Raw genomic sequence first — 24,995 nt, forward strand, 5'->3', positions numbered from 1 at the left:
AATCAACCTATATGTCGGGGGATTAGTGAGGAGACTCTTCTGGCTGAAGCTTGACCCTTCGGGGCCTTGAATGTAAACTAGCCCTCTAGAGAGAGCGTGCTTTGGGACAATTTGGAACAAACTTGCCATTAGTGGAATGATTCTGGGTTTGGGGAAGTCACCTCTACTATCTCTTGAGCGTAACACTCCCTCTACCTCTTATAAAAGATGCAACAAAAAAAGTTTTCATTTTCCAGAGGCTGCCCTGAAGGCCGAGGCCCTGTCCAAAGCGGAGGCACTGGCCAAAGCTGAGGAACTGCTCAAGGCTGAGACCCTGGCCAAGACCGAAGCCCTCCTCAAGTGTGAAGACCTCCTGAAAGCTGAAGAACAACTGGAGGCTTCCCTGTTGGAGGTGCCATCATTGGAGGTCCCGCTGTTGGAGGTCCCCTCATTAGAAATATCCGACAAGCTTGAGGTGCCCTTCCAGCCTGAGGCCTCCTTCCTACCTGAGGCCCCCTTCCTGTCTGAAGTCCCCCCCAAAGCAGACGCCTTTGTGTCTGAAGAGCCGTTTCCATCAGACATCCCCGCTGAGCCGGAGGCCCCGTTGCCACCATCTGAAATGGCCACATCTGACGCTGCCTTCAGGCCTGACGAGTTGTCCACGGATGAGCTCCCGCCCAGGCCTGAAGTCTTCTTCAGGGATGAAGACGTCTTTGAGCAGGCCCTGGAGCCCCCCCTGCAGCCCCCCCTGGAGCCCCCCTGGAACAGACATTTGTGTATTTGCATCCGTTATGCTCGACATGACATCTCCAGAGGCTGAGCAGATCACCGGGCAGCTAGCCATTTCGATGAGGCTGGAGGTGAAGCTGTCCAAGATCTCTTCTGCAGCTGCCAACAAACTGGAGGAGTCAGAAATTCCACTGGAGGTATCTTTTGCTTTATGGTGACCTGATAAAGGGAAGTTTGCCATTCTTGACTTGGTAAAGCAGGGCACGCCTTCTGCGCACAGTACGTTGGAAGGGCATGGCTAGAATGGGTGATCATGGTGCCCCTCATTCTGCCTTGATGCCTTGGGGGTGGGCACAGTAGTACTCGGGGAACCCTTGCAGAGGGGAGGACAAGTCTAGCCCTCTAGAAAACTGGGGACACATAGACTGGATTTTGTAAGTCGGATAATTTCTTGGGTAGGTGCCCATTCTAGTGTCCTGTCTGGGAAAAGTCCTGCCGATGACTTTGTTAGGGGTGGGGGGTAAAAGGCTCCTCAGTTATTCCTGAGGTGGAGGAGCTGTGGGAGGTTGGAGGGAGGAGGGACGGGGGTGGAGGCTTGCTTGAGGGGTGAGACAGACCCTGAAGTGCCCTTGTCTGAGCGGTGGGTGGAAGAGGCTGGGGGACTTGGAAGTGTCCGGGATGGAGAATGCTGTTCCTTCTATCGTGTGGAAGAATTCAACCCAGTCTTTTACTTCTAGACTATCCTTGGCTGCTCCCCCTCCTCTTTCCTCTGACTAAAGAACTCTTTTTCCTCTCTCCTTTTCCTCCTCCCCCCTTCCCCTCCTCTCCTTCCTTCTTTTGCCCTTCTCTTCTGTCCCTTCTCTCTCCAGTACTATCTCCTTCCTTTTTCATCCAATCTCCTCCCTTCTTCATTTCCTCAGCTCTCCTTTGTCTTCTTGCCCTCTCTTTTTGTCTTCCCTTTTCTCCTATTTTCATTCACCCCTTTTGGCTCCTCCCCTTCATTACCCTAGATGAGTCTTGTAACTTCTCTGGGGCTCAAGTGTAAAATGAAGGGGTTGGACTCATTGACTTGGCAGGTCCCTTTCTATTTATGATCCATCCTCTCTTTATCCCCATTCTCCCTCCCTCTTTTTCTTTCTTCTGTCTCCTTTTCCCCTTCATCTCTTTCCTTCTCCCATCTCTTCTCCCTCTTTATTTCTCCTCCTCTCTCTTTTCCTTTCCCCTTTTTTTCTCCTCTTTTTTTCTCATTTCCCCCTTCCTTCTTTTCCATCTCTTTCCTCTGCCCTTCATCTCTCTCCTCCATTCTCTTCTTCCCTTTTTTCCTTCTCTTCCCCTCTTCCCTTCATCTCTTTCCTCCTCCTCCCTTCCTTTCTTTCCTCTTCCTTTCTCTTCTTCCCCTCCCCCCCCATCTTTCCCTTTCTCTCCCTTTCCCTTCTCTCCTCTCTCCTCTCCTCAATGCAGGGGGAGAAGGTGTTGGATACCAGTGTTAAGGGAGGAGGTGAGTAATTAGGAGAGGGCAGTTGCTGCTCAGATCACCCCATTCCCTTTTTCGTCCCTCCCCATTTCAAGTATTCCATGACAGACCTGCTACCGCCAAGTGACATCAAGCCTGAAGTCGAGCCTGCCTTTGAGACGGCTCCCAAAAGCGTGAGTAGCTGCTCACCTCTGCTTTTCCCACATGGAACACTGACCAAGGAGCTCACCAAGACAGGGCTTTTAAAGGTCCCAGCTTTGAAGGGTCCCCCAGCATCTCCCTGGTTCCCTGAATGCCCTGCGGCAGAGCAGTCATCCTCTGGTTATGGAATCAGGACTAGTTCTGTGTTTTCCAGGAATTGGATTCATCACCTTTATTAAGCCTCTACTGTGTGCTAGAGCTCTGGGGATACAGGGACAAGAATGAGTTGGTCCCTGCCCTCAGGGAGTGGATATTCTGCTGGAGAGATACCACATGTATGGAAGAGTAGAAACAGGCTATGTGCCAAGTAAATGAGGTAGTTTCCAGACGGGAGAGAGTGCTGCTACCCTGGGGCCATCAGGGTGGGGCCCATGGGAGGGGGTCCACCTGCCCCTGTGCTTAGATGACAGGCCAGAATTACCTCCTGCTGGAGACACCAAGTAGTAACACTCAAGTTTCCTGCTCTCAGCTCCTTTAAAACCGAGATATGGCTCTTCTCAGAATCATCGATTTAGAGCTGGGAGGATCCTTACAGGCTTTCAGGCCCAACCTATCATTTTTATAAATGAGAAGGAAAGTGCAACATATATCAGATAATAAGTGTCAGAGGCAGGATTTGAACCCAGTCCCCTGGGGATTGCAATAAAGCAAGAAAACATTTTTTTATTTGTCTAAGCATTTTGCTTTAGACTTTCCTGGGGTTTGAGGGAATTCAATTCATTGATTTTAACTCAATGCATTAAGTCCCAGTTTTATGCTGGACTTGGTGTGGGGGGCAGAGCCAAAGTTTAGTTAAGCTGCTCATCCCAAAATAAATAAATGGACAAACCAACCAACAAATAAATAAATGAATGAATGAATGAATAATGAATAAATGAAGAGATAGGTAGATAAATAGATAAACGACTAAATAAGATGCTCATCCCAGTCCTTATGGAGTTTGGCAGGAAGATAAGTCAGAGGGGCAGCTAGGTGGCGCAGTGGATAAAGCACTGGCCCTAGATTCAGGAGGACCCAAGTTCAAATCCAGCCTCAGACACTGGACACTTGCTAGCTGTGTGACCCTGGGCAAATCACTTAACCCTCATTGCCCTACCAAAAAAAAAAAAAGATAAGTCAGAAATAAGGACAGTATATAGTATCACTGGGGCAAGACCTCTGAGACTCTGTGCCAGAATGAGTGGGTGAAAAATGAAGTGTTGGGGGCAGCTAAGTGGCACAGTGGATAAAGCACTGGCCCTGGATTCAGAAGGACCTGAGTTCAAATCTGACCTCAGACACTTGACACTTACTAGCTGTGTGACCCTGGGCAAGTCACTTAACCCCCACTGCCCCCACCAAAAAAAAAATAAATAAATAAAGTATAGAACATTTAAAAAAAAGAAAAGAAAAATGGAAGTGTTAATTAGGCACCAAGCACTGTGCTAAGTGCTAGGGATATAGATGCAAAAGTCAGACAATCCCTGTCCTCAAGGACCTTCTGTTCTACCAGGGCGGGAGACAACACAGCACAAAGGGGGAAGCAGTGGCCAGGAAAGAGGGTATTTTGCTTTGAGAAGTCACAGGAATAGGGAGTAGAGTCATAGGAATTTAGTATCCAACCCCTGCCTTTTCCAAATGTAGAAACAGAGGCAAAGAGAGAAGTGATTCACCCAGGGTGGCACAGCAAGTGTCTGAGGGGGGATTTGAAGCCAGGTCTTTCTGACTCCCAAATCTAGTGCTCTCTCCACTATTCTACACTAGACCCCAGGTTCACAGCATCACAGATTTAGTGCTAGAAGGGACAGTAAGCAGGGGTACTGTTCCCAGAGCAGTTGCAGGATCAGAGATCTAGGGCTGACAGGATTAGAGGCAACGGAGAAGTCAGAGAAGTCGAAACTGCTCAAATAAATCAGTCAATCAGCAAGCACTTAGCAAATACCTCCTGTGGGCCTGGCACTGTGCTGGGTAGTGGCAGAAGTGAAATAGACTGGGGCCTCAGGGAGCTTACCTGAGGAAAAGTGGGTACTAGGAGAGTATTGGAATGGATGGGCTTTCCAGTCTCTGGGGCCTACATATAGTGGACCATGTGCACCTGTGCTGACTGCCTCAGCAGTGAGAATAACACTGCTCTAGAGCACAGGTTGGTACCAACATGGGGGGGATCTGGGAGAAGCTTGCCTGGTGGGGGAGATGGCTTTGTGCTGGTTATTGATGGCAGCAATGTAACAGCTAAAGAGAGAAGGGTGGGGCAGCTAGATGGCGCAGTGGATAGAGCACCGGCCCTGGATTCAGGAATACCTGAGTTCAAATCTGGCCTCAGACATTTAACACTTACTAGCTGTGTGACCCTGGGGAAGTCACTTAACCCCAATTGCCTCACCAAAAAAAAAAGAAAAAGAAAAAAAAGAGAGAGAAGGGTGGGTGGTCATTCTAGGAAGAAGGCATAGAGTGAGCTAAGGTGTGGAGGTGGGAGAGTGCAGGCTGACTTCTGGGGACAGAAAGGAGTCGTTTGGCCTCATGGAGCAGAAGAGTGAGAGGAAAGAGTCCATTGTCCCCCCTCTGCATTCTGTCCAGTGCTTGACCTGCTTCCCTGCTCTCCCTTCTCTGGCCCCATCTTTCTAACCTGTAGAAGCTTCATTGTCTCCTTTCTTTCCCTGTGCAGGAGGCTGAGCAGCCACCACAGGTAGCCCAGCATGTGGGGTCCCCAAAAAAGAGAGCATTGGAGTGGAGGTGGCGGGCTGGTGACAGATGAAATCCCTGCGACGGTGAACCAGGAGCAGGTGCTGGCCAGGTCGAGCGCAGGAGGAGAGGGCCTCAGCAGGGCCTGGTGGGAAGAGAGGGGCGGGTGTGGGTGCCAGTATTTGCTGACGTCCATGGGCGTCTGGGGTGATCACAGGAGGGACAGCTAGCCAGATCCCAGGTCAGTGATGGAGGGAGGCGAGAGGACTGTGCTCTACTCTGCCCTGGGCAGACCATAGCTAGAGCATTCTTGCCACATCTGGGTCCAAGATTCAGAAATGACACTGACAAGCTTCACAAGCTATACTATATCCAGAAGAGGAGAACTAGGCTGAGGGAAGGGGACTGGAAGTGGACATGTATACCCTCCCAGCTCTGACGTTCCGTGTTCTAAGGAACTTCCAAACTCTGCCATTCTAGAATTCTGTGAAATAGAATTTGAAAAATCAGCTTGGTCAGGAAGCCTCCCCCTTCCTTTCCTGAATGTTGTGCTCTGCCTACCCCCAGCTGTGTTCTTGCACCCTGGTGTACTTTGTACTTCTCATTTCCTCAGGAAAGCCTCCCTAGGGAGTGGAGATACAAAGGGAGAAGCAATAGGCCTCCTGCTCAAAGTCATGCAGCTAGTAGGTGTCTGAGGCAGGATTCGAACTCAGGATTTCCTGTGTCCAAGTGCAGCACTCAGATCTTCTGTGTCACCCCACTGCCTACTTAGAGGTGCCACTGCTTCCCCAGCCTTAAGCTCTTCTCAGGGATCTCATGGATCTTCTCCCAGTATTGCACCGATACATACCAGGAGGCTTTCTAGGTGTGTCCTCTTGGAAAAGGAAAAGTTGTGGTGTGAGATAACACAGTCACATCTGCACAGAGCTATAACTAAAGCTATGCAATAGGAGCCTTGTTCAGAGCATCAAACTTTAACAGCTCCTAATTATATTTCCTCCGTCACTTTCTACTTCTAGCACCTCGTTAGCAAGAATAATGAGTTAAGGGGCAGCTAGGTGGCGCAGTGGATAAAGCACCGGCCCTGGATTCAGGAGGACCTGAGTTCAAATCCAGCCTCAGACACTTGACACTTACTAGCTGTGTGACCTTGGGCAAGTCACTTAACCCCTATTGCCCCACAAAAAAAAAGAATAATGAGTTAACATAGGACGTAATCAGATGAGGCTACCTTTTTGTCCCAGTGGCTGGACCCCAAGTCAATTTTTCATTTTCTCAGTCTCCTCTTGGGATCTTGCTGTGTCCCAGGGTCTTTGGGTACCCACCAAGGAGCAATGACCTGGAATGTCCTCGCAATTGCATTTCTCTTAAAATGTTGATTAGGGGGCAGCTACGTGGCACAGTAGATAAAGCATGGGCCCTGGAGTCAGGAGGACCTGAGTTCAAATATGGCCTCAGACACTTGACACTAGCTGTGTGACCCTGAACAAGTCACTTAACCGTAATTGCCCCCCAACAATAAATAAATAAATGATAAAATGAGTGAATGGATGAATGAATGAATGAATGAATGCAAAAAAATAATAAATGAAAAAAAAGTTGACTAGAGGATGCCTTTTGGGTCATTTGCCCCAAGCTCAGTGTTTATATTTGTACTTCCTCTCTCAAGTCAGGGACCTCTCGAATTAAGTGTTGGCTTCCTTGGTGCTAAGGATTACAGGGTGTGTGTGTGTGTGTGTGTGTGTGTGTGGTCATTGTTAGCTCTAGGAGAGCAGGGACCAGCACAGTCCTCTGTAAACAGTGGGTGCATGGAGACTGAATGAATGCTGACATGAATGGATCTTCCTGGGAAGATAATCCCCTTGTCCTGATCCCAGGACGCTCTGGTGAACTCCATACTCCCCCTTGTGCCTCCTGGCTTGACCATGCTTGGAAAGAGCTTTCCACTTTTTAAAAAAATTTATTTATTTTTGCGGAGCAATGAGGGTTAAGTGACTTTCCCAGCATCTCACAGCTAGTAAGTGTCAAGTGTCTGAGGCCATATTTGAACTCAGGTCCTCCTGACTCCAGGGCCCATACTTTATCCACTGTACCACCTAGCTGCCCTCTTACTTTGTTTTTTAAAAGTTTTCCTGGTGCCTGTTTTGCATCACGTTCATTTCTTAATACTCACCTTCAGCCTCCTCATTTTGGGGAGCCATTCCCTATAACAAGCATAACCCCACCCTACTGCAGTTTGGCAAAACTACCCAACATATTGACGTGTGATAGTGTGATAGTGTATACAACGTTCCACACCCGTAGTCCCTCACCTTTCAAACAAAGGAGGGAAGTGGATTTTTTCCTTCCTTTTCCAGGGCCATGCTTGGTTATTAGGGTACAGAATCCAGGTTCATGTGTATATAAGGTGGCATGTTCTTTAATCTGGGATTCAAGAGATCTGAGTTTGAATTCTGGCTCTCCTGCTACCTTTGTGACCTTGAGTGAGTCCCTTCTCCAAAATCTAAGCCTCGAATCACCAGCCTTCCAGGGCTGTTGGGAGGAATATGTTGTGTAAGCCTTGAAGTCTTAGGGAACGTGAGCTGCAGTCACCATCCTTATTATTAATTTTAACAAGGGAGAAAGGAAACTCAGAGGGTGGGCTGAGCTTTCCCAGGACGTCTGGGAGCAGGCTGAGGCTGTCTGGTGTTCCAGGCATGTGGTGATCAGTGCCTGGAGAAGAGCTTGGGTTGTGCTGGATGTCCGGGGGTGGGGGGAGCTTCCCCCACTGCTTAGCCAAGCAGATCTGTTTGGTAGCCAACAAAGGCCTGCTGATTCGACAGTTTAAATCAAACACCAGCTGTGGAAAGACAGGTCTGAGGAAGAGGACAGAAAGGAAGGGCAAGGACTTGCACTGGGAGCGCAGGGAACTTTGCATAATGCAATTCTGTTCTAAGGACCCTCTCAGCTCTGACCTTCTGTGTTCATAAGGCCCCTTCCAGTTCTGACATTCATTGTTCCTAAGATCCCTCTCAGCTTTGACATCCTGGTTCTAAAGGGCCCTCCCAGCCCCTGACATTCTATGTCCTGAGGCCCCTCCCAGCTCTGACATTCTGTGTTCTAAGGGCCCTCCCAGCTCTGACATTCTATGTCCTGAGGCCCCTCCCAGCTCTGACATTCTGTGTTCTAAGGGCCCTTACAGATTTATTTATATATATATTTGCAACCAAATGGAAGTTTTTATGGGAAAAGTGACTGGAGGCAGACAAACTCATGTGATCTCTATTCCTGGGGAATAATTATCAAGACAACCCAACCTCTTTCACTGAGAGGTAGATTAAAAATTTCAAGTTCATTGGGCAACTGATGAAAAGTAAGAGCCCTCCCCATTTCTTCTTCCACTGGCGAAAAGTAGAGCACATCAAGAACCTAAGATTGCAGAGCCCCAAAATGAGATCTGACTGACCTGCTAACAGTGCTCCAAGGCAGATTGGGCTGGCGCTGTTAGTGCCATTTTGTAGATGACAAAATAGAGGCTCAGAGAAATGGAGACTGGTTCAAGATGGCAAGGGCAGCAGGGGTCACTGCCAGTCACTGGGACGTGCCGTGAGAGACGTTCCACCATGCTTTGGAATTTCTGACACACGAATATGAGGAATCTTCTATCAGGGAGAGAGGATGCATGTGACCAGGAACGACAACAGGGTTTGGAGGAGGAGAGAGGTAGAGGGAATATTGCCAGAACTGAGGAAAATTACCCTCGTTTGTGATTTTTCCTGTAAGATTTCTAGAGGCCAATTGTCAGCTAGGCATGCCTTTAAAGCACAGAGTGGGAAAAACAAAGGCTAGTAGAGCTGGGAGGGCCCTTAGAACCCAGGATGTCAGAGCTGGGAGGGCCCTTAGAACACAGGAAGTTGGAGCTGGGAGGGTCCTTAGAACACAGAATGTCAGGGCTGGGAGGGCCCTTAGAACACAGGAAGTCGGAGCTGGGAGGGTCCTTAGAACACAGAATGTCAGGGCTGGGAGGGCCCTTAGAACACAGGATGTTGGAAGGGGGGAGGTGTGCCTTAGAACACAGAATGTCAGAGTTATAAGGGGCCTTAGAGCTCACCCAGTCCAATTCTTTCATATTATGGAAGAGGAAATAGATCCAGAGAAATAAAATGAGTTGACTCCTGAACACAAAGTGAGCTCATGGCAGAGCCTTGAGTGAGATCTGGTCACCTTCTCAGCCCAGTCCATTTCTCTCTACTGGCCTTTTTACATCTTCCCCTCTGAGAGGAAGACCCAGTGACCCAGTGCCTGGCCCTGGCTGTGGTAGGGGGTGCAGACATGTGCCCATTCCTGGCTGGGGATGTCAGGCCCAGGCCCTTTCTTCCCCTCATCCCCTTAGCCGGTCATCTTTCTCACTGCACGCCCCAGGTTGCATATGCTGGAGCAGCAGGTGGTGGGAGGAGAGCAAGCAAAGAACAAGGACCTGAAGGAGAAATTGAAGCGGCGCAAGCGGTACGCAGATGAGCGGAAGAAGCAGCTGGTGGCCGCCCTGCAGAACTCTGATGAGGACAGTGGCGACTGGGTGCTCCTGAATGTCTATGATTCCATTCAGGAGGAAGTGAGAGCCAAGAGCAAACTCCTGGAGAAGATGCAGAGAAAGGTAAATGCCAGTCTGGCGTAGGCATGGAGGGAGGGGTTCAGCGCTAGTCCCAGCCCTGCTATTCATCTCCCCACTCCAGGCCTTTGCACTGGCAGGGCCCCATGCCTGGAGTGCCCTCCCTCCTCTTCTCTGCCTCTCAGCTTCCTCAGCATCCTCCAAGAATCAGCTCCAATTCTTCCTTCTGTAGGAGGCCTTTCCTGTTCTCCCTGTTCCCTGTTGTACCTGCCTCTGTACATCTACCTTAGACTTCAAGCATCTTGAGGGCAGCAACAGTCTTTTTCCTTTCTTTGTGTCCCTGACATTGAACTTGGAACACAACTACTTGTAGCCCTACCAGGACTTTGTACTAACCACTTTTCTTCTCTGTGATACAGTTTCCCCATTTGTAAAATCAGGGGCTGAACTGAATAACTCCTAAAGCCCTCTCCCTTAGATAAGAATGCATAGGTCAGCATTAGGGTCAAAACCACGGGTTTAGGGGCACCTAGGTGGTACAGTGGATAGAGCACCAGCCCTGGAGTCAAGAGAACCCTGAGTCCAATCCAGCCTCAGACACTTAACACTTACTAGCTGTGTGACCCTGGGCTAAGTCACTTAACCCCCAATGGCCCTCACCAAAAGAAATAAAAAATATAAATCATTCCCTAACTTGAGCAATATGAACAGGCAGTTTTCAGATGAAGAATCAAAGCTAGTATTGCCATATGAAAACATACTCTAAATCGCTATTGATTAGAGAAATGCAAATTAAAACAACTCTGAGGTACCACTTCACACCTATCAGATTGGCTAATATGACCAAAAAAGGAAAATAATAAATGCTGGAGAAGATGTGGAAAAATTGGAACACTCCCATTGTTGGTGGATTTGTGAACTAATCCAACCATTCTGGAGAAGAATTTGGAACTATGCCCAAAGGGCTATGGTGCTGTGCTTACCCTTTGACCCAGTAATACCACTATTAGGTCTATATCCCAAAGAGATCATAAAAAAGGGAAGAGGACCCATATGTACAAAAATATTTACATCAGCTTTCTTTGTGGTAGCAAAGAATTGAAAATTGAGGGGATGCCCATCAATTGGGGAATGACTGAACAAGTTGTGGTATATAAATATAATGAATTACTATTGTGCTATAAGAAATGATGAGCAGGCAGATTTCAGAAAAACCTGGAAAGACTTAAGTGGACTGATGCTGAGTGAAGTGAGCAGAACCAGGATAACATTGTATAATAGTAATAGCAACATTGCGTGCATGACTCAACTGTGCTAGACTTAGCTCTCCTTAGGATTACAGTGATCCAAGACAATTCCAAAGGATCATGATAGAAAATGCATCTCCATATCCCAGACCAAACATCTGAGGAGTCTAGAATGCAGATTGAACCATACTATTTTGTTTTCTTTTTTCCTTCAGGGCAATGAGGGTTAAGTGACTTGTCCAGGGCACCACAGCTAGTAGGTGTCAAGTATCTGAGGCCTGATTTTTGAAACTCTGGTCCTCCTGAATCCAGGGCTGGTGCTTTATCCACTGCACCACCTAGATGCCCCCTGAACCATACTATTTCTACTTTTTTTTCTTTTTTGAGGTTTTTCCCTTTCATTTACATTTCACAACTATTTAGGAAATATATTTAATGTGATTGTACATATATAACCTATATTAGATTCCTTTCTGCCTTGGGGAGGGGGGAGGGAAAGGAGGGAGTGAGAGAAATTTGGAACTCAAAATCTTATAAAAACAAATGTTGAAAACTATCTTACATATAACTGGAAAAAAATACTATTAAGATTGAAAAAAAGAATAAAGCAGTTACCTCAAGTTTTAAAAAAAGATTGAAAAAAGAAACTATAGGCAAGTGAACATGATCAATAAAGTGTAAGGGGGGTTTTAAAAGATCCCCCAGGTTCGTTAAGCCCCATACGGGCCGCCAATCTGTAAGGCCCAAATTTATGGGAAGAGTTAATTGGGAGGCTAGCTGCAATATTGGGACTGAGAAAACAACGGGCCCTCTAGGTCCCGAGCCTCCCCTCTCTTCCACGTTGCCCCCTCCCCAACTGTTTCTCCCAGACTGATAAGAAACGAAATTAAAAAGCCTTCTTTCAATACAAGCAAAAAACCAGGGTTTATTGATGTGGAACAAATTTAGAGATAAGGACAAAAGAAAAGCAGGAAATACGACCTCTAAACTCACCCACCGGACTCAGCTGCTTCCCATCTAACTCTCTCTCTATCCCCCTGTGTCTCCATGTTTAACTCTCTTGCCTACCATTGTGAACTCTACTCTTCTCTCTCCTCTCTCGTCTCCTCCTCCCATCTCCTCCTCCCGTCTCCTCCCTTTGTCTCTACCCCCAGAATAAAAAACCCTTCTCTCACAGGAAACCCAGGAAGACCACCTACACACCCCAAGCTAATTCATTGGCACCCCCAGGGGTGGCGTCCAAGGCTGGCTGGGGCTCGGGTTTCCGTGCATACCCCCACTGGGCGGAGGAAGCCTGGGTGTGGGGTGGGGGGAGAGAGAGCCGTGTGGGGCGTGCCCAAGGCTTTCTAATTTTAGCCAAAGATGGGGTCCCCAAACCTCAATCAACTCTTACAAAAGAGAAGGTTTGTGGTCATCTAGAAGTGATCCCAAAAAGTCCTACATGGCTCCAACAAGAAAGAATCTTGCTAGACTAGACTTAGTTCTTTCTTTTTTCTTTTGACAGAGTTAGTACACTGATAGGCCTGGACAACGCTATAGAATTTACCTTGATTTTATCCAAGTGTTCAGTAAAACATCTCACATTATTCTTATGGAAAACAGAATAGTGGGGTAGATGACAGCCAGATTAGATAGATTCATAAGTGGTTGAATAGCCAGGCTCAAATAGAAGTCACTCATCATTTGATAAAATCTCAGAAGTAGGTCTGCAGGTGAGCGTCCAGGCCTGGCCTGATGCTGTTTGATATTTTTATCAACGAGTTAGATAAAGGCACAGGTGGGATCGTACAGAGAAAATAGTCTATTAAATAAGCTTCCTTGAGGTATGAGTTATAGTGCTGATGGCTGTGAATTTAATCTTTTAAAAAAAATAATAGGGGGCAGCTAGGTGGCGCAGTAGATAGAGCACCGGCCCTGGAGTCAGGAGTACCTGAGTTCAAATCCAGCCTCAGACACTTGACACTTACTAGCTGTGTGACCCTAGGCAAGTCACTTAACTCCCATTGCCACACACACACACACACACAACCAAAATAAAAAATAATAAACATTTTTATTTATAGTTTTGAGTTCCAATTTTTATCCCTCCTTCCCTTCTTCCCCTCCCCCCTCCCTGAGGCAGTGAGCAATCAGATATGGGTTACACATGTGCGATTATATAAAACATGACCATATTAGTCATTTTGTACAAGAAAACTTGAATAAAAGAAAAAAATGAAAGAAAGTGAAAAACAGCATGCTTCGGTCTGTCTTCAATATGAGTTCTTTCTTTTGAGGTGGATAGTATGTTTCATCAATAGTCCTTTGAGATTGTCTTGGATCATTGTATTTGTGAATTTAATCTTAGTGAATCAACAATACGATATGTCCAGAAAAAGGAAGAGGAAATTCTTTGGTCTGAAGGTTTCTCTGTGATGTGCTAAAGTAAATGTAACCAGAGGCTCACAGCAACTTAACCTTGTATTTTCCCTAGAAACGATGGTTCAAAATATTCACTAATTCAGTGTTCATAGTGACTTTATGCACCATAACTATTGCGAATGATGAGAATTAATTGAATTTTCCTTCCCTCCTTTCCCCCATCTAAAAATAAACAAAACCAAAATATTTATAACTATACATAATCAAGCAAAACTAATGTCCTCATTGGTCATGTCCAAAAACTATACACCTTATTCTACATATTTAGTCCATTATCTCCGTGCCATGAAGTGGGTAGCACGCTATATCCTGTCTTTTGGAGTCATGGTTGATCATTTTGCTGACCAGAGTTGTTAATTCTTTCAAAGCTGTTTATCCTTTTCAATGTTATCATTACATCAGTTGTTCTCCAAAGAAAGAACTGATATTGATGGAACATAGGCTGAAGCATGCTGTTTTTCACTTTCTTTCATTTTTTTCTTTTATTCAAGTTTTCTTGTACAAAATGACTAATATGGTCATGTTTTACATAATCGCACATGTGTAACCCATATCTGATTGCTCACTGCCTCAGGGAGGGGGAAAGGGAGGAAGGGAAGGAAGGATAAAAATTGGAACTCAAAACTATAAATAAAAATGTTTATTATTTTAAAAAAAGATTAAACTCCCAGCCATCAGCACTGTAACTCATACCTCAAGGAAGGGGCCTCTGCATCAGTTCATACAACTTCCCAGGTTTCTCTAAAACAGTACCCTTTGTCATTTCTGATGGCAGAATAATCCCATTTCATTCATATACCATAAATTTATTCAGCTCTTCCCCATTAAAGGGCCAGCCCCCTTTAGATTCCTGTTCTTTGCTATTACAAAATGAGCTGCTATAAATAATTTGGTACATATGGTTCCTCATGAAATGCCCTTTCCCAACTTACTGATTGGCATCCTCATCTTTCAGACTATGGGCTGAAGGGGAGGGGAAATGTCATCGAGTGAATGAGTAAGACAAATTACGAAATGCCCTTTCCCACCTCATGCACCAGCATCCTTGTCTTTTAGCTGCGGGCTGCAGAGGTGGAGATCAAAGATCTACAGTCAGAATTTGAGCTGGAGAAGATTGATTACTTGGCGACTATCCGCAGGCAAGAGCGAGACTTCATGCTTTTCCAGCAGCTTCTTGAACAGATGCAGCCGCTGATTCGCCGGGACTGTAACTATAGCAACCTTGATAAAATCAAACGGGAATCATCCTGGGATGAAGAAAATGGCTTCTGGAAGGTGCCAGAGCCTGTCATTGTGAAAACCAGTCTCCCTGTAGGTAAAGAGTTTGACTGCTTCTGACCCGAAAGGCACCTAGAAATTCTTATACTCACCCTTGTATGGGTTGCCTTCTCTTCTTTCTTCAATCCTCAAAAAATAAGAGAATGTTAGAGCCGGGAGGGGCCTTAGAACATAGAATGTCAGAGCTGGGAAGGGTCCTTAGAACACAGGATGTCTGAGCTGGGAGGGCCCTTAGAATCCAGATATCAGAGCTGGGAGGGCCCTTAGAACACAGAATGTCAGAGCTGGGAGGGCCCTTAGAACATGGAATGTCATAGCTGGGAGGGCCCTTAGAACAAGAAATGCAAAGAACATGGAATGTCAGAGTTGGGAGGGATGGACTCAATGTCCTCCTTGTGAGTCCATGTTTTCCTGAGAACTTTGTCATCTCCTCCTGTGGAAGCACTTCTTTTCCCTTCCTGCTTAGCCAAGGTTTCCCTCTTTCTCCTAAGCCCACAGCTCAATGTAGTCAAAGAACCCTGGGTTTGATGTCAGAAGAGCCTGACTTTTTGCCCATGGGCCTGTTTTGTGTAAGGAGTGACTCCAATTTCTCTTTTTCTCATAGCAGTTTCAACATTACCACAGAATAAGCCTCAAAGAAAAGCCTGTTCAGTGAGAATGGAGAAACCATCGGTAGGTGCCAGTATCTCATGATGCAGTTTGAACTGAGTTTGGTAGAAACATGGGGTAAATGAAGGCAAGTGAATGAAGAATGTCAGAGCTAGGGTCCTTAGAACACCAAATGTCAAAGGTAGGAGGGCCCCTTAGAACACAGAATGTCAGGGCTGGGAGAAGCTTAGAACAGGAAAATTTCAGAGCTGGAAGGGCCTTAGAACACAGAAGTCAGGTCTGGAAGAGGCTTAGAACAGAATATGTCAGAGCTGGAAGGGCCTTAGAATATAAATATCAGGAACATGTAATGTCAAAATGAGGGTCAAAAAAATTGAGGGTCTCTAGAACACAGACTATCAGAGCTGGGATGGCCCTTAGAACACAGAATGTTAGAGCTAGAAGGGACCCTAGGACAGAGAATGTCAGAGCTTGAAAGGAACTTAAAACAAAGAACTTGAGGGGCAGCTAGGTTGGCACAGTGGATAAAGCACCAGCCCTGGATTCAGGAGGACCTGAGTTCATAATCGACCTCAGCCACTTGACACTTACTAGCTGTGTGACCCTGGGCAAGTCAGTTAATCCCCCTTCCCCCGACAAAAAAAAAAAAAGAGCTTGAGAGTAATGTTAGGTGTAGAATATTTAAATTGGAAAGGGAACTTAAGAGAATAGGAAGGCTAATTTAGACTCAGTATTTCCATCCCTAGGAACTTGAAGACTGCCATTGTCAGGTTCCAGTCCTCCTACCTCTTACCTTCTCCACAAATGAGGAAGGACTATATTTGGGTTGACTTGACTTTAGGTCCCTATCCTGATGCTTATGAAGCTAAGGTTGACCATTCTCTCCCTGCTTAACTCCTCGAAACTATGTCTATTCTCAATCGTTTGCTGTTACTTGGCATGCTGATGGATCCAGGATTTTATCAGCATAGGGACTTCCTCCCTCAGTACAGACGGCAACTGTCCATTCCCTACAAGCTCCTTGTACTTGTTTTTACACTGAAAACTTCCACAAAGGACCAGCCCATTTTGCTAGAAGCCTTCCTCTGGCTTTTCAAAACCTCTGGGGCTGGGCATGGTGGCTCATCCCATCTACCAGTTCTAAGCCTCAGTGAGATATATGATTACATGTCACCAAGTTTGGCATATTATGTTGAGTCCCAAGTATTGGGGGGCCACAGCTTGTCTAAGGAGGGGTGATCCAGCCCAGGTCATAGCTCCCATACCATCAGTAGTGGGATGATTGGAACCAATCCTGGACTTCTCTGGGGGGACACGGAAAAGATCAGTCTTAAAAAAAACGATGAATGAAACAAACAAAAAACCACTGGGTCCCATTTGCCACATGTACACTGACCTTGTGTTGCCGTTAATTCTCACTACATTACCTGCTTACCTTCTTTTACAGTCATACTTGCGCTTTAGAATGTCTATTGCCGGTTTTCTTGAGTGTGGAACACCATGGGCAATGTGTTATATACATCTTTAAGGAAATGTTTTAGTCAGTGCTAGTCACAAACTCTCCGGTGCTTGCTAATCAGTCACTTAGTCAGCAATCCGTTTTATGAGTTGAGAAATGAAATAAACTTGGCATTTCAGCCTCTTCTGCCTTGAGAGGTGCTCCAGTCAACAGTCACTCTTATCAATGGGCTGGAAAACCATAAAGTGTTAAATAATGTTATCAGTGATTATTGCTGTTTGTCTCTCATAGAATTAGAGAATCTTAACTGCAGAGGGGAAATCACCCATTCTTGTACAAAAATCCCTTTTTGTATCCCTTACCATAGCCCCACAGCCATGGCTTGAAGACTTCCAGGGAGGAGCCACAGGCTGCCCCGATGGCTTTTGGGCAGCTCCCAATGGCTAGGCACCAATTTTCAGGGAAACTTCCCCCAAACCTGAAAACCTCGACTTCTTCACTCCTTCCACCCACTGTTCCCAGGGCTCTCCTCTGGGGCCAAACAGAGCAAACCCAATAATCTTCCTCCCACAGAACAGCCCTTCGAATACTTGAACGCAGCTATCACATATCTTTCTGAGTGTTCTCTTCTCTGGACAATTCCTTCCACCTTTCTCATGTGGCATGGGTTGCAAAGCCCCTCACCAAGTGAGCTGCTCTTGTCTGGATGCTCTCTGCCTTATGAGTGTCCTTCTCAAATAGTGGAGCCCAGAACTAAGGAAGATACCCCACGTTGGTGTGATGAGGGCAGAGAACAGAGGGACACAACTCTCCTTATTCTTGCTTCCAATATTGCTCCCAGTGCCTTTCTTATTGCAGACCATGGCATCTCCCAGCTGACCCATACTGGCCTGGGCTGGGGGCACGTGGCATGTGTGCATGGCATTTCTGGCTGAGTGTTGTACTCACCCCTGGATGGGGATGTATGTCACCATCCTGGGTACAACAATGGAGAATGGCATTGTTGGTTTGGCTAGAGATGAGATAGCAGAGAAAAGTGAACTCTGCACTCTTCCCAGATCCTAGGACAGTTTCCTTTGCTCAGGTACTAGGACTTTATACAAACACAGAAAGACAACCAGCAGTATAAAGCATCTTAGGCTAAACCGGATGGTGATATGGACAAGCAGCACAGGAGTTTGCGGAAGGGAGTCGGAGGGTGCCATGCTCAGGAATGGTTAGGGTTAGAGAAGGTGGGACTCAGTCGAGGCTTGGATTGAGGTGGAGAAGAGGGCACTTGGAGGAGTGAGGTGTGCGTGTATGTGCAAAGACAAGAATGTACCGAGTGTGCTTGGATCACAGCCAATGGACCTGCCACGACGTGAGGAAGGAGGGAGAAGAGATAGAGAGGGGAGGTCCCATGGACAGGGAAGGTGAAGACTGCTTGGAACCTTTGCTGGAGAGCCCCAGGAGCTCCCTGAAAACCACTGAGAAGGTCAAAGGAGGCACTGATGATGTTCTTACATTGGATCTTAGGGTCAGGGGTGGGCCAGAGGCTCACAGGGCTGGGCCCCGAGTAGGTAAAAGGAATGCGTGCTCTTCAGCTGGAGAGATGAGGAAGAACTTGGGGCAACCTGGCATGGCCAGAGGATGTGGGGACCCGATAGGGGAAAGATGGAGTAGTGGACCTGGAATCAGGAAAACTTGAGTTCAAATCTGGCCTCAGACACTTATTCAGTGTGTGATCCTGGGCAAGTCACTCAATCTCTGTCTGCCTCAATTTCCTCAAATGTAAAATAGTAATAGCACCTACCTCTCACCCTTGTTGTGAGGATCATAGGAGATGTGTCAAGTACTTAGCATGATGCCTGACACATAGTAGGTGCTATAAATGCTAGCAATGATCACTATTATTATTGTTATTATTAGATAGGGAACAAGGATTGAAGATGGCAGCTGCCGCAGGTGCAGATGGAATGGGGGAGGAGAGAAACTAGTATGGGGCAAAGTGGACAAACTGGGAAGGCCTTGGGAGTGGCCAGACTTGAGTTTGAAACCTATCTGTGGCCCTTATAGCTTCATGAAACTTAACCTTTCTGGGACTCATTTCTTCCTTTAGAAAATGGGATTAATAATTCCTGCCCTACCTACTTAAGGACAATGTTTTGTAAACCCTACAGTGGTGGAGCAGGAGGAGCTTTGTATGTGGGCATTGGTGGGGAGGGGGTGGGGAGGGGAGTGGGCCTACCGAGGGGTCTCAGCTTACAGGCCTTGGTTATCCCAGCAGGAAGAAGATCGCTATAAGCTAATGCTGAACAGGAGTGACAGTGAAAATATTGCCAGCAACTATTTCCGATCTAAACGGGCCAGCCAGATCCTCAGCACGGATCCCATGAAGAGCCTGGGTAGGTAGCCTCCTTTCTTACTGTTCCTCCTTACCTCACGGCCAAACTGTAAAAGGCCTGCTATGACCAGAACTAGCCAGAGTACCCTGATGCCTCTGGAGGGCAGAGGGGACTGGAAGAAAGAGCAGTTCTTTATGGAATCTTATTCAGTCCCTTATTCAGGGTGGAATTCTTGGCTTTTGCTAGTGAATCTATTGGTCGGTCCATCCATTTATAAGCCAGGCTTTGTAATTGAGGTTACAAATACGAAAAGGAAACATTCCCTGTCCCCAAGAAACTTACATTCTTTTGGGGGATGGGATAGCATGTACATATATATAAATACATCAAGAAACATTTCTTAAGCACTTTCTATGGGTCAGGCACTGTCCGAGGTTCTGGGGATACAAAGACTACAATTGAAACAGCCCCTGCCCTCAGGAATTTCAATTCTCTTGGGAAAATAATAAAACTTACATAAATACATGTAAAATAACTACAAGTTAACTTGGAAGGGAGATGGGGGAGCAGGGAAGGATTCATGTAGAAGAGGGGTCATGGGCTGAGTCTTTTTTTTGTTTTGTTTTGTTTTTTTGTGAGGCAATTGGGGTTAATTGACTTTCCGGGGGTCACACAGCTAGTAAGTATTAAGTGTCTGAGGCTGGATTTGAACTCAGGTCCTCCTGAATCCAGGGCTGGTGCTCTATCCACTGCACCGTATGGGCTGAGTCTTGACAGAAGTGAAGGAGTCTATGAAGCAGAAAGGAGGAGCTATTTCAGGCATGGGGAGATGCCAATGACAAAGTCCCAGAAATGAGAGATTGAGTCACTGACCTCTTTCCTGAGATAGGATCTAATGCTAGAAGGGTCTTTAGTGACTAATGAGCCCAAGCATCTTGTTGTTCAGAAGCAGAAATGGAGGTCCTTAGAGGACAGGTGATTTGTCCAAGGTCACAGTGGTTACAAGGTCACTAAGTGGCATTGCTGGGATTCAAACCCAAATTTTCATGGAGTAGTGGAGAGACAGGGATCCACTGTGACCAGATGCTCTTAATTTCATAGAGCTATCATGAGGAAAGTACTTTGTAAATCTTCAGGTGTTACAGAAATGGAAATAACAATGATTAGTAAGCTATAGTCACCAGGGAAAGAGATACTTGATCTATCAAGGGCCAATAATTCATAGAAAAATATATGTTGGGGGCAGCTAGGTGGTGCAGTGGATAAAGCACTGGCCCTGGATTCAGGAGGACCTGAGTTCAAATCCAGCCTCAGACACTTGACAATTACTAGCTGTGTAACACTGGGCAAGTCACTTAACCCTCATTGCCCTGCAAAAAAAAAAAAAAAAAGGAGACATGGAAAAATATGTGTTAAAAAATGAACCATATAGGTAAAAGGGTTAATTGGCTCTCTAGGCAGCTAGGAGGTGCAGTGGATAGAATTCCAGGCTTGGGGTCAGGAAGATTCATCTTCCTAAGTTCAAATATGACCTCAGATACTTATAAGCTGTGTGACCCTGGCCAAGTCACTTAACCACCTTTGCCTCAGTTTCTTCATTTGTAAGATGGTAAAACCACTCTAATATTTTTACCAAGAAAACCCCAAATAGGATCATGAAGAGTCAGACACAACTGAAAAACAACTGAATTATTGGCTCTGTGACCCCATATACTTGGCTGCTCCTTGTAGTGATGGAGATCAGTTACCTGCCTACTTAGCTTGGGTGGTTCTTATCAAGGTTCTTCCATAAAGCTACCCCTCCCCCTGGTCCATCCAACATGCTGAGAGCCTTCCTCTTGTTCCCTTGACATTATATGGGTACCACTGGAGTGCATAGGCTGTCTGTTATCCCTTGCTCTCCCTCCTCCATATTCAGTCCATATTCATCTTTTTCTCTAGTTATACTTTTCTTTATTTTATTTTTTATTTTGGGGGGGCGGAATGAGGGTTAAGTGACTTGGCCAGGGTCACACAGCTAGTAAGTGTCAAGTGTCTGAGGCGGTCTAATTATATTTTTCTTAAGTGACATCCTGTAAACCAGAGGTGTCAAATTTGTAGCCAGCTGTCTGATACAGCCAGGAACCAGATTAAAGGGGAATTGGGAAAGAGTTAACAAAATAAATAAAAATACAACACAACCTAGATCAATTTGTGGGTTTTTAAGTCAACACGTAGTCTATAGGGAGGTGTTTCTATTAACTTAACCCCACGGCTGTAAATCACTTCTCTTGCACAATTGCTTACTCCCAATGGGTTGAAGCCTGCTCACACCCACTATGCATCTCTCCATTGCCTTGTGAAGGATAATCAATGGCAATCTTTTAGAGTACAAAACAACTTAATTCCATTTTTAAAAGCAAGACGTAGGAGGGAGAATACTTCTGACTTAGAGACAGAAATCTTGGGTTTTAGTTCTGGCCCTGCAGTGTGATCATAGGCAAGTGACCCAATCTCTTTGGACCTATTTCCTCATATAAAATGGTGATGATAGTGGCAGCTAGGTGGTGCAGTGGATAGAACACTGGCCCTGGATTCAGGAGGACCTGAGTTCAAATCCGACCTCAGACACTTAACACTTACTAGCTGTGTGACCCTGGGCAAGTCACTTAACCCCAATTGCCTCACAAAAAAAAAAAAGAAAGAAAGAAAGAGAAGAAAAGAAAAAATGGTGATGATATAAATCACCCAACTCCCAGCCCTGTAGTGAGGAAAATTCTATGTAATCTGGAGTATGATGCTCTTTAATGAGCATCACATTTAAGTAGGATATTGACAAACTGAAGTACTTCCTGAGGATGGTGACCAGTGACAATGGCATGGACAGCTGGAGTCCTTGTTAGATGAGGATCCGCTAAAGGAATTGATGAGGTTTAACTTGGAGAAGAGACCACTTGGAGGAATAGCTCCACCTCTTGGCTTCCCTGGTTCCCTCCTTCAAGCCCCAGCAAAAATCCCATCTTCTACCAAAAAAAAAAAAAGTTCCACTAGACTGATCTCCTGGGGGGTGGGGTGGGTGGGTGGGGGGCTGTCTTTTAAACCTTTAGCACAGTGCCTGGCACAGAGCAGACATTTAATAAAATGCTTGCTGATTGACAAACAAAAATTCTGTACACGTTATTCGTGGGAGCTAGGTGGTGCAGTGGATGGAGCACCGGCCCTGGAGTCGGGAGGACCTGAGTTCAAATCCGACCTCAGACGCTTGACACTTCCTAGCTGTGTGACCCTGGGCAAGTCACTTAACCCCAATTGCCTCACCAAAAACAAACAAAAAACCAGAATGCCTATTAAGTCCCTTAAATATAAGGACTCATGTCTTATGCTTCCTATATTTTGCCCAAAGTAGACGAGGGAAGGGGTGGATGGCTGGCCGGCGTCTGGTTTCTTCAGCATTCCTCATCTGGTTTCTTTGCGCCCCCCTTGTCTCTGCAGCTTACCATAACTCGCCGCCCGGGCTCAACTCCTCCCTGAACAACGCCTCCTCCATCCTGACACCCATCTCGCCCACCCAGGCCACGGACATGCCCCAGCCTCGGCCCTTCCGTCTCGAGTCCCTGGACATCCCCTTTGCCAAGGCCAAGCGCAAGAAAAGCAAAAGTAACTTTGGCAACGAGCCCCTCTGAGCACCGCCCCCGCCCCACCCCGCCCCGCCCCGCCCCGGGCTGGCTTGTCCCCTGTCCTGGCCGCGCTGGACTCTGCCTCCCCTCCCCTCCGGCCGGGGGGCGGGGGGGGCGGAGGGTGCCAGGCGGCCCCGGGCCGCGGACAGCTCCTCCAGCCTGCCCTCAGCCTGCCCGGCTGGCGGACCGAGGCGAGGAAGGACTCCTATGGCTTCACGACACGGACACCTCCATTCACTCAGACAGCACTGTTCTGGCTCCTACAAAGGACACTGCAGTAGCTGTCTTCCTGCCCCCCACTCTCCCCCATTTTGTTTGCACCTGCAGCCTGAGCCCCACTGAGCGCCTGCCAGCCAGTGTTGATCCTGACGGACCTTACCGGACCACCCCTCCCCAAACGCCCCAGCGCCAAGGGTTTTCTGGGGGGCCACCCTTCAGACCGAGGGCACCTTGCCCCTTTGCACGGATGAGACTGGAAAGAAAGCCTTTTGACCAGAGGGAGGGAGAGGGACCTTCCTTGGCCTCTCCGGTCGATTGAGCATTGGATTCCTGATGAGCAAAACAAATGGCGCCGTAGTACCGATCGTTGGTGGGACAAGCCCTGACCTCACTGGGGAGCCGCCTGCTCCAGCTGGGAGCCGGCCCTCCCCAACGAACACTGGACGCTTCCCACGGAGCTGGCACATTAAACTGCCTCATTCTGATAAGCTCTCCCGGAGCGACTCCTGTCTGTTGTTTTGAGACCCTCCTCTGGGCTCGGCTGTGCCCGTGGCTCCCGTGTGGCAGGACCATCCGGCTCCGGGCCCCTCGGTGCCCCCAAAACGGGGAGTCGGGGATGGGGAGGCAACATGGTGTGGGGAAGGCGGGCTGGATTTGGAGTTAGATGGCCTGGCTTCTGCCTCTGTATTAGCCGTCAAGTCCCTTGAGCCCTTCTCAGTTTCCCCGTATGCAAAATGAACGGTCACACTATGTGACCCTGAACAACCCAGGACAACTGAATGGCTAGCCTCCCGCAGCCTTCTTCCTGACTCCTCTCTCCCTCCTCCATCTTACCGGTCCTATTTAGGACCATTGTCCTACAATATCACTGATGATGCGCATGCATACCCGTCTCTATCATCCCCTCAATTTAGTTTGATTCCATACACACTAAATGCCTACTATGTGTATGCTCAAGGGACCTACTGGGTGAGAGATCACCGAGTGGAGAGAGGGCTAGCTTTGGAATCAGGAAGACTGGAGGCAAGACCCTCCTCTGCGCTGTCACCCTGGGAAAGTCATTTAGCCTGTGTCCCAGGCAATTGAAACAAGTCACCAGAGCGCTAGCTATCTGCCTCAGATAAGAGGCTATTTCACACCGGGAGCTAACTACTTGTGATGAAAGTATTAATAGCATTTAAATGTCTTGGGTGGGTGGGTGGAGGGCGGCAATGAGGGTTAAGCGACTTGTCTGAGGCCGAATTTGAACTCGGGTCCTCCCGAATCCAGGGCCGGTGCTTTATCCACTGCGCTACCTAGCTGCCCCCTATATGTCGTTTTAAGGTTTGCAAAGCCATTTACGAATATCTCGTTTTTATCCTCACCAGTCTGGGAAGTAAGGGTCTATTTATCCTTATTTTACAGATGAGGAAACAGAGGCAAAGAGGATAAGTAACAATCTTTAAAAAAAAAAAACTTTTCTAAGTCTGTAGGAGGCAGGAGAGTCACTGAAGGTCTTTGAGCGGAGGAGTAACGTGGTCAGATGGGCCTTGGGTTGATTTGACAGCTGAATGGAGTGGGGGCCGGGAAAAACGAGGATGTTGCAGTATTTGGCGGCGCCTAGGGCAGGGGTTCGGGGCGAGAGAACAAGGGAATGGAACCAAGCCTTGCCCTGAGGCAGAAACCGGCGGCCTGGAAGTCAGAAGAGGCTCCAAGGCCGCTGACTCGTTGTGTGACCTTGGGACACTTGTCCTCCCCCTCTGGGCCTCAGTTTTCCCATCTACAAAATGGGGGCGGGGACTGGGTGGTTTCCAACGATCCTTTCAGTCCCGAGGTCCACTGGCGCCCCCAGTCCCGCGGCAGGGTGGCGTCGGCAGAATGCTCACTGAGGAGGACAGGGGCTGCGGAAGGAGGTGGGCTGAGGGCGCAAAGTATGATGGGAAGTTCTTCCGGTAGCTCCTCTCTCCCTTCTGGGGCGGAGCGAGAGGGAGGCTGGCGTTACTGATTGGTGGTCTCTGTAGAGCTGGCTCTTCGGGATTGACGCGTTTCCTAGAAGGTCGGGGCGGGATGTTTTACTTCCTACCCAATGGGCTTCACCAGTCTTCTCCCCCGCCCTTCAGGAGCTTCCGCCCGCGCTGCCGATACACTTTCACCCGAACTTCCGGGGGGCC

General features: G+C 47.4%; 1 protein-coding gene across 1 annotated transcript in view; it reads left to right on the forward strand.

Moving 5' to 3' along the window:
• Window positions 1-22,648, forward strand: part of KIF17 (kinesin family member 17) — a 62,458-nt gene extending 39,810 nt beyond the window's left edge. Inside the window, 11 exon segments of the mRNA XM_043996093.1 lie at window positions 237-737; window positions 769-905; window positions 2,278-2,355; window positions 5,028-5,064; window positions 5,067-5,101; window positions 5,104-5,156; window positions 9,446-9,677; window positions 14,357-14,615; window positions 15,183-15,250; window positions 18,910-19,030; window positions 22,442-22,648. Coding sequence (XP_043852028.1) covers window positions 237-737; window positions 769-905; window positions 2,278-2,355; window positions 5,028-5,064; window positions 5,067-5,101; window positions 5,104-5,156; window positions 9,446-9,677; window positions 14,357-14,615; window positions 15,183-15,250; window positions 18,910-19,030; window positions 22,442-22,632 — 1,712 coding nt within the window. The 3' untranslated portion in view covers window positions 22,633-22,648.
• The last annotated feature ends 2,347 nt before the right edge of the window (window positions 22,649-24,995 follow it).

The sequence above is a fragment of the Dromiciops gliroides genome, chromosome 3 (assembly GCF_019393635.1).
Source record: "Dromiciops gliroides isolate mDroGli1 chromosome 3, mDroGli1.pri, whole genome shotgun sequence".
Taxonomy (NCBI): Eukaryota; Metazoa; Chordata; class Mammalia; order Microbiotheria; family Microbiotheriidae; genus Dromiciops; species Dromiciops gliroides.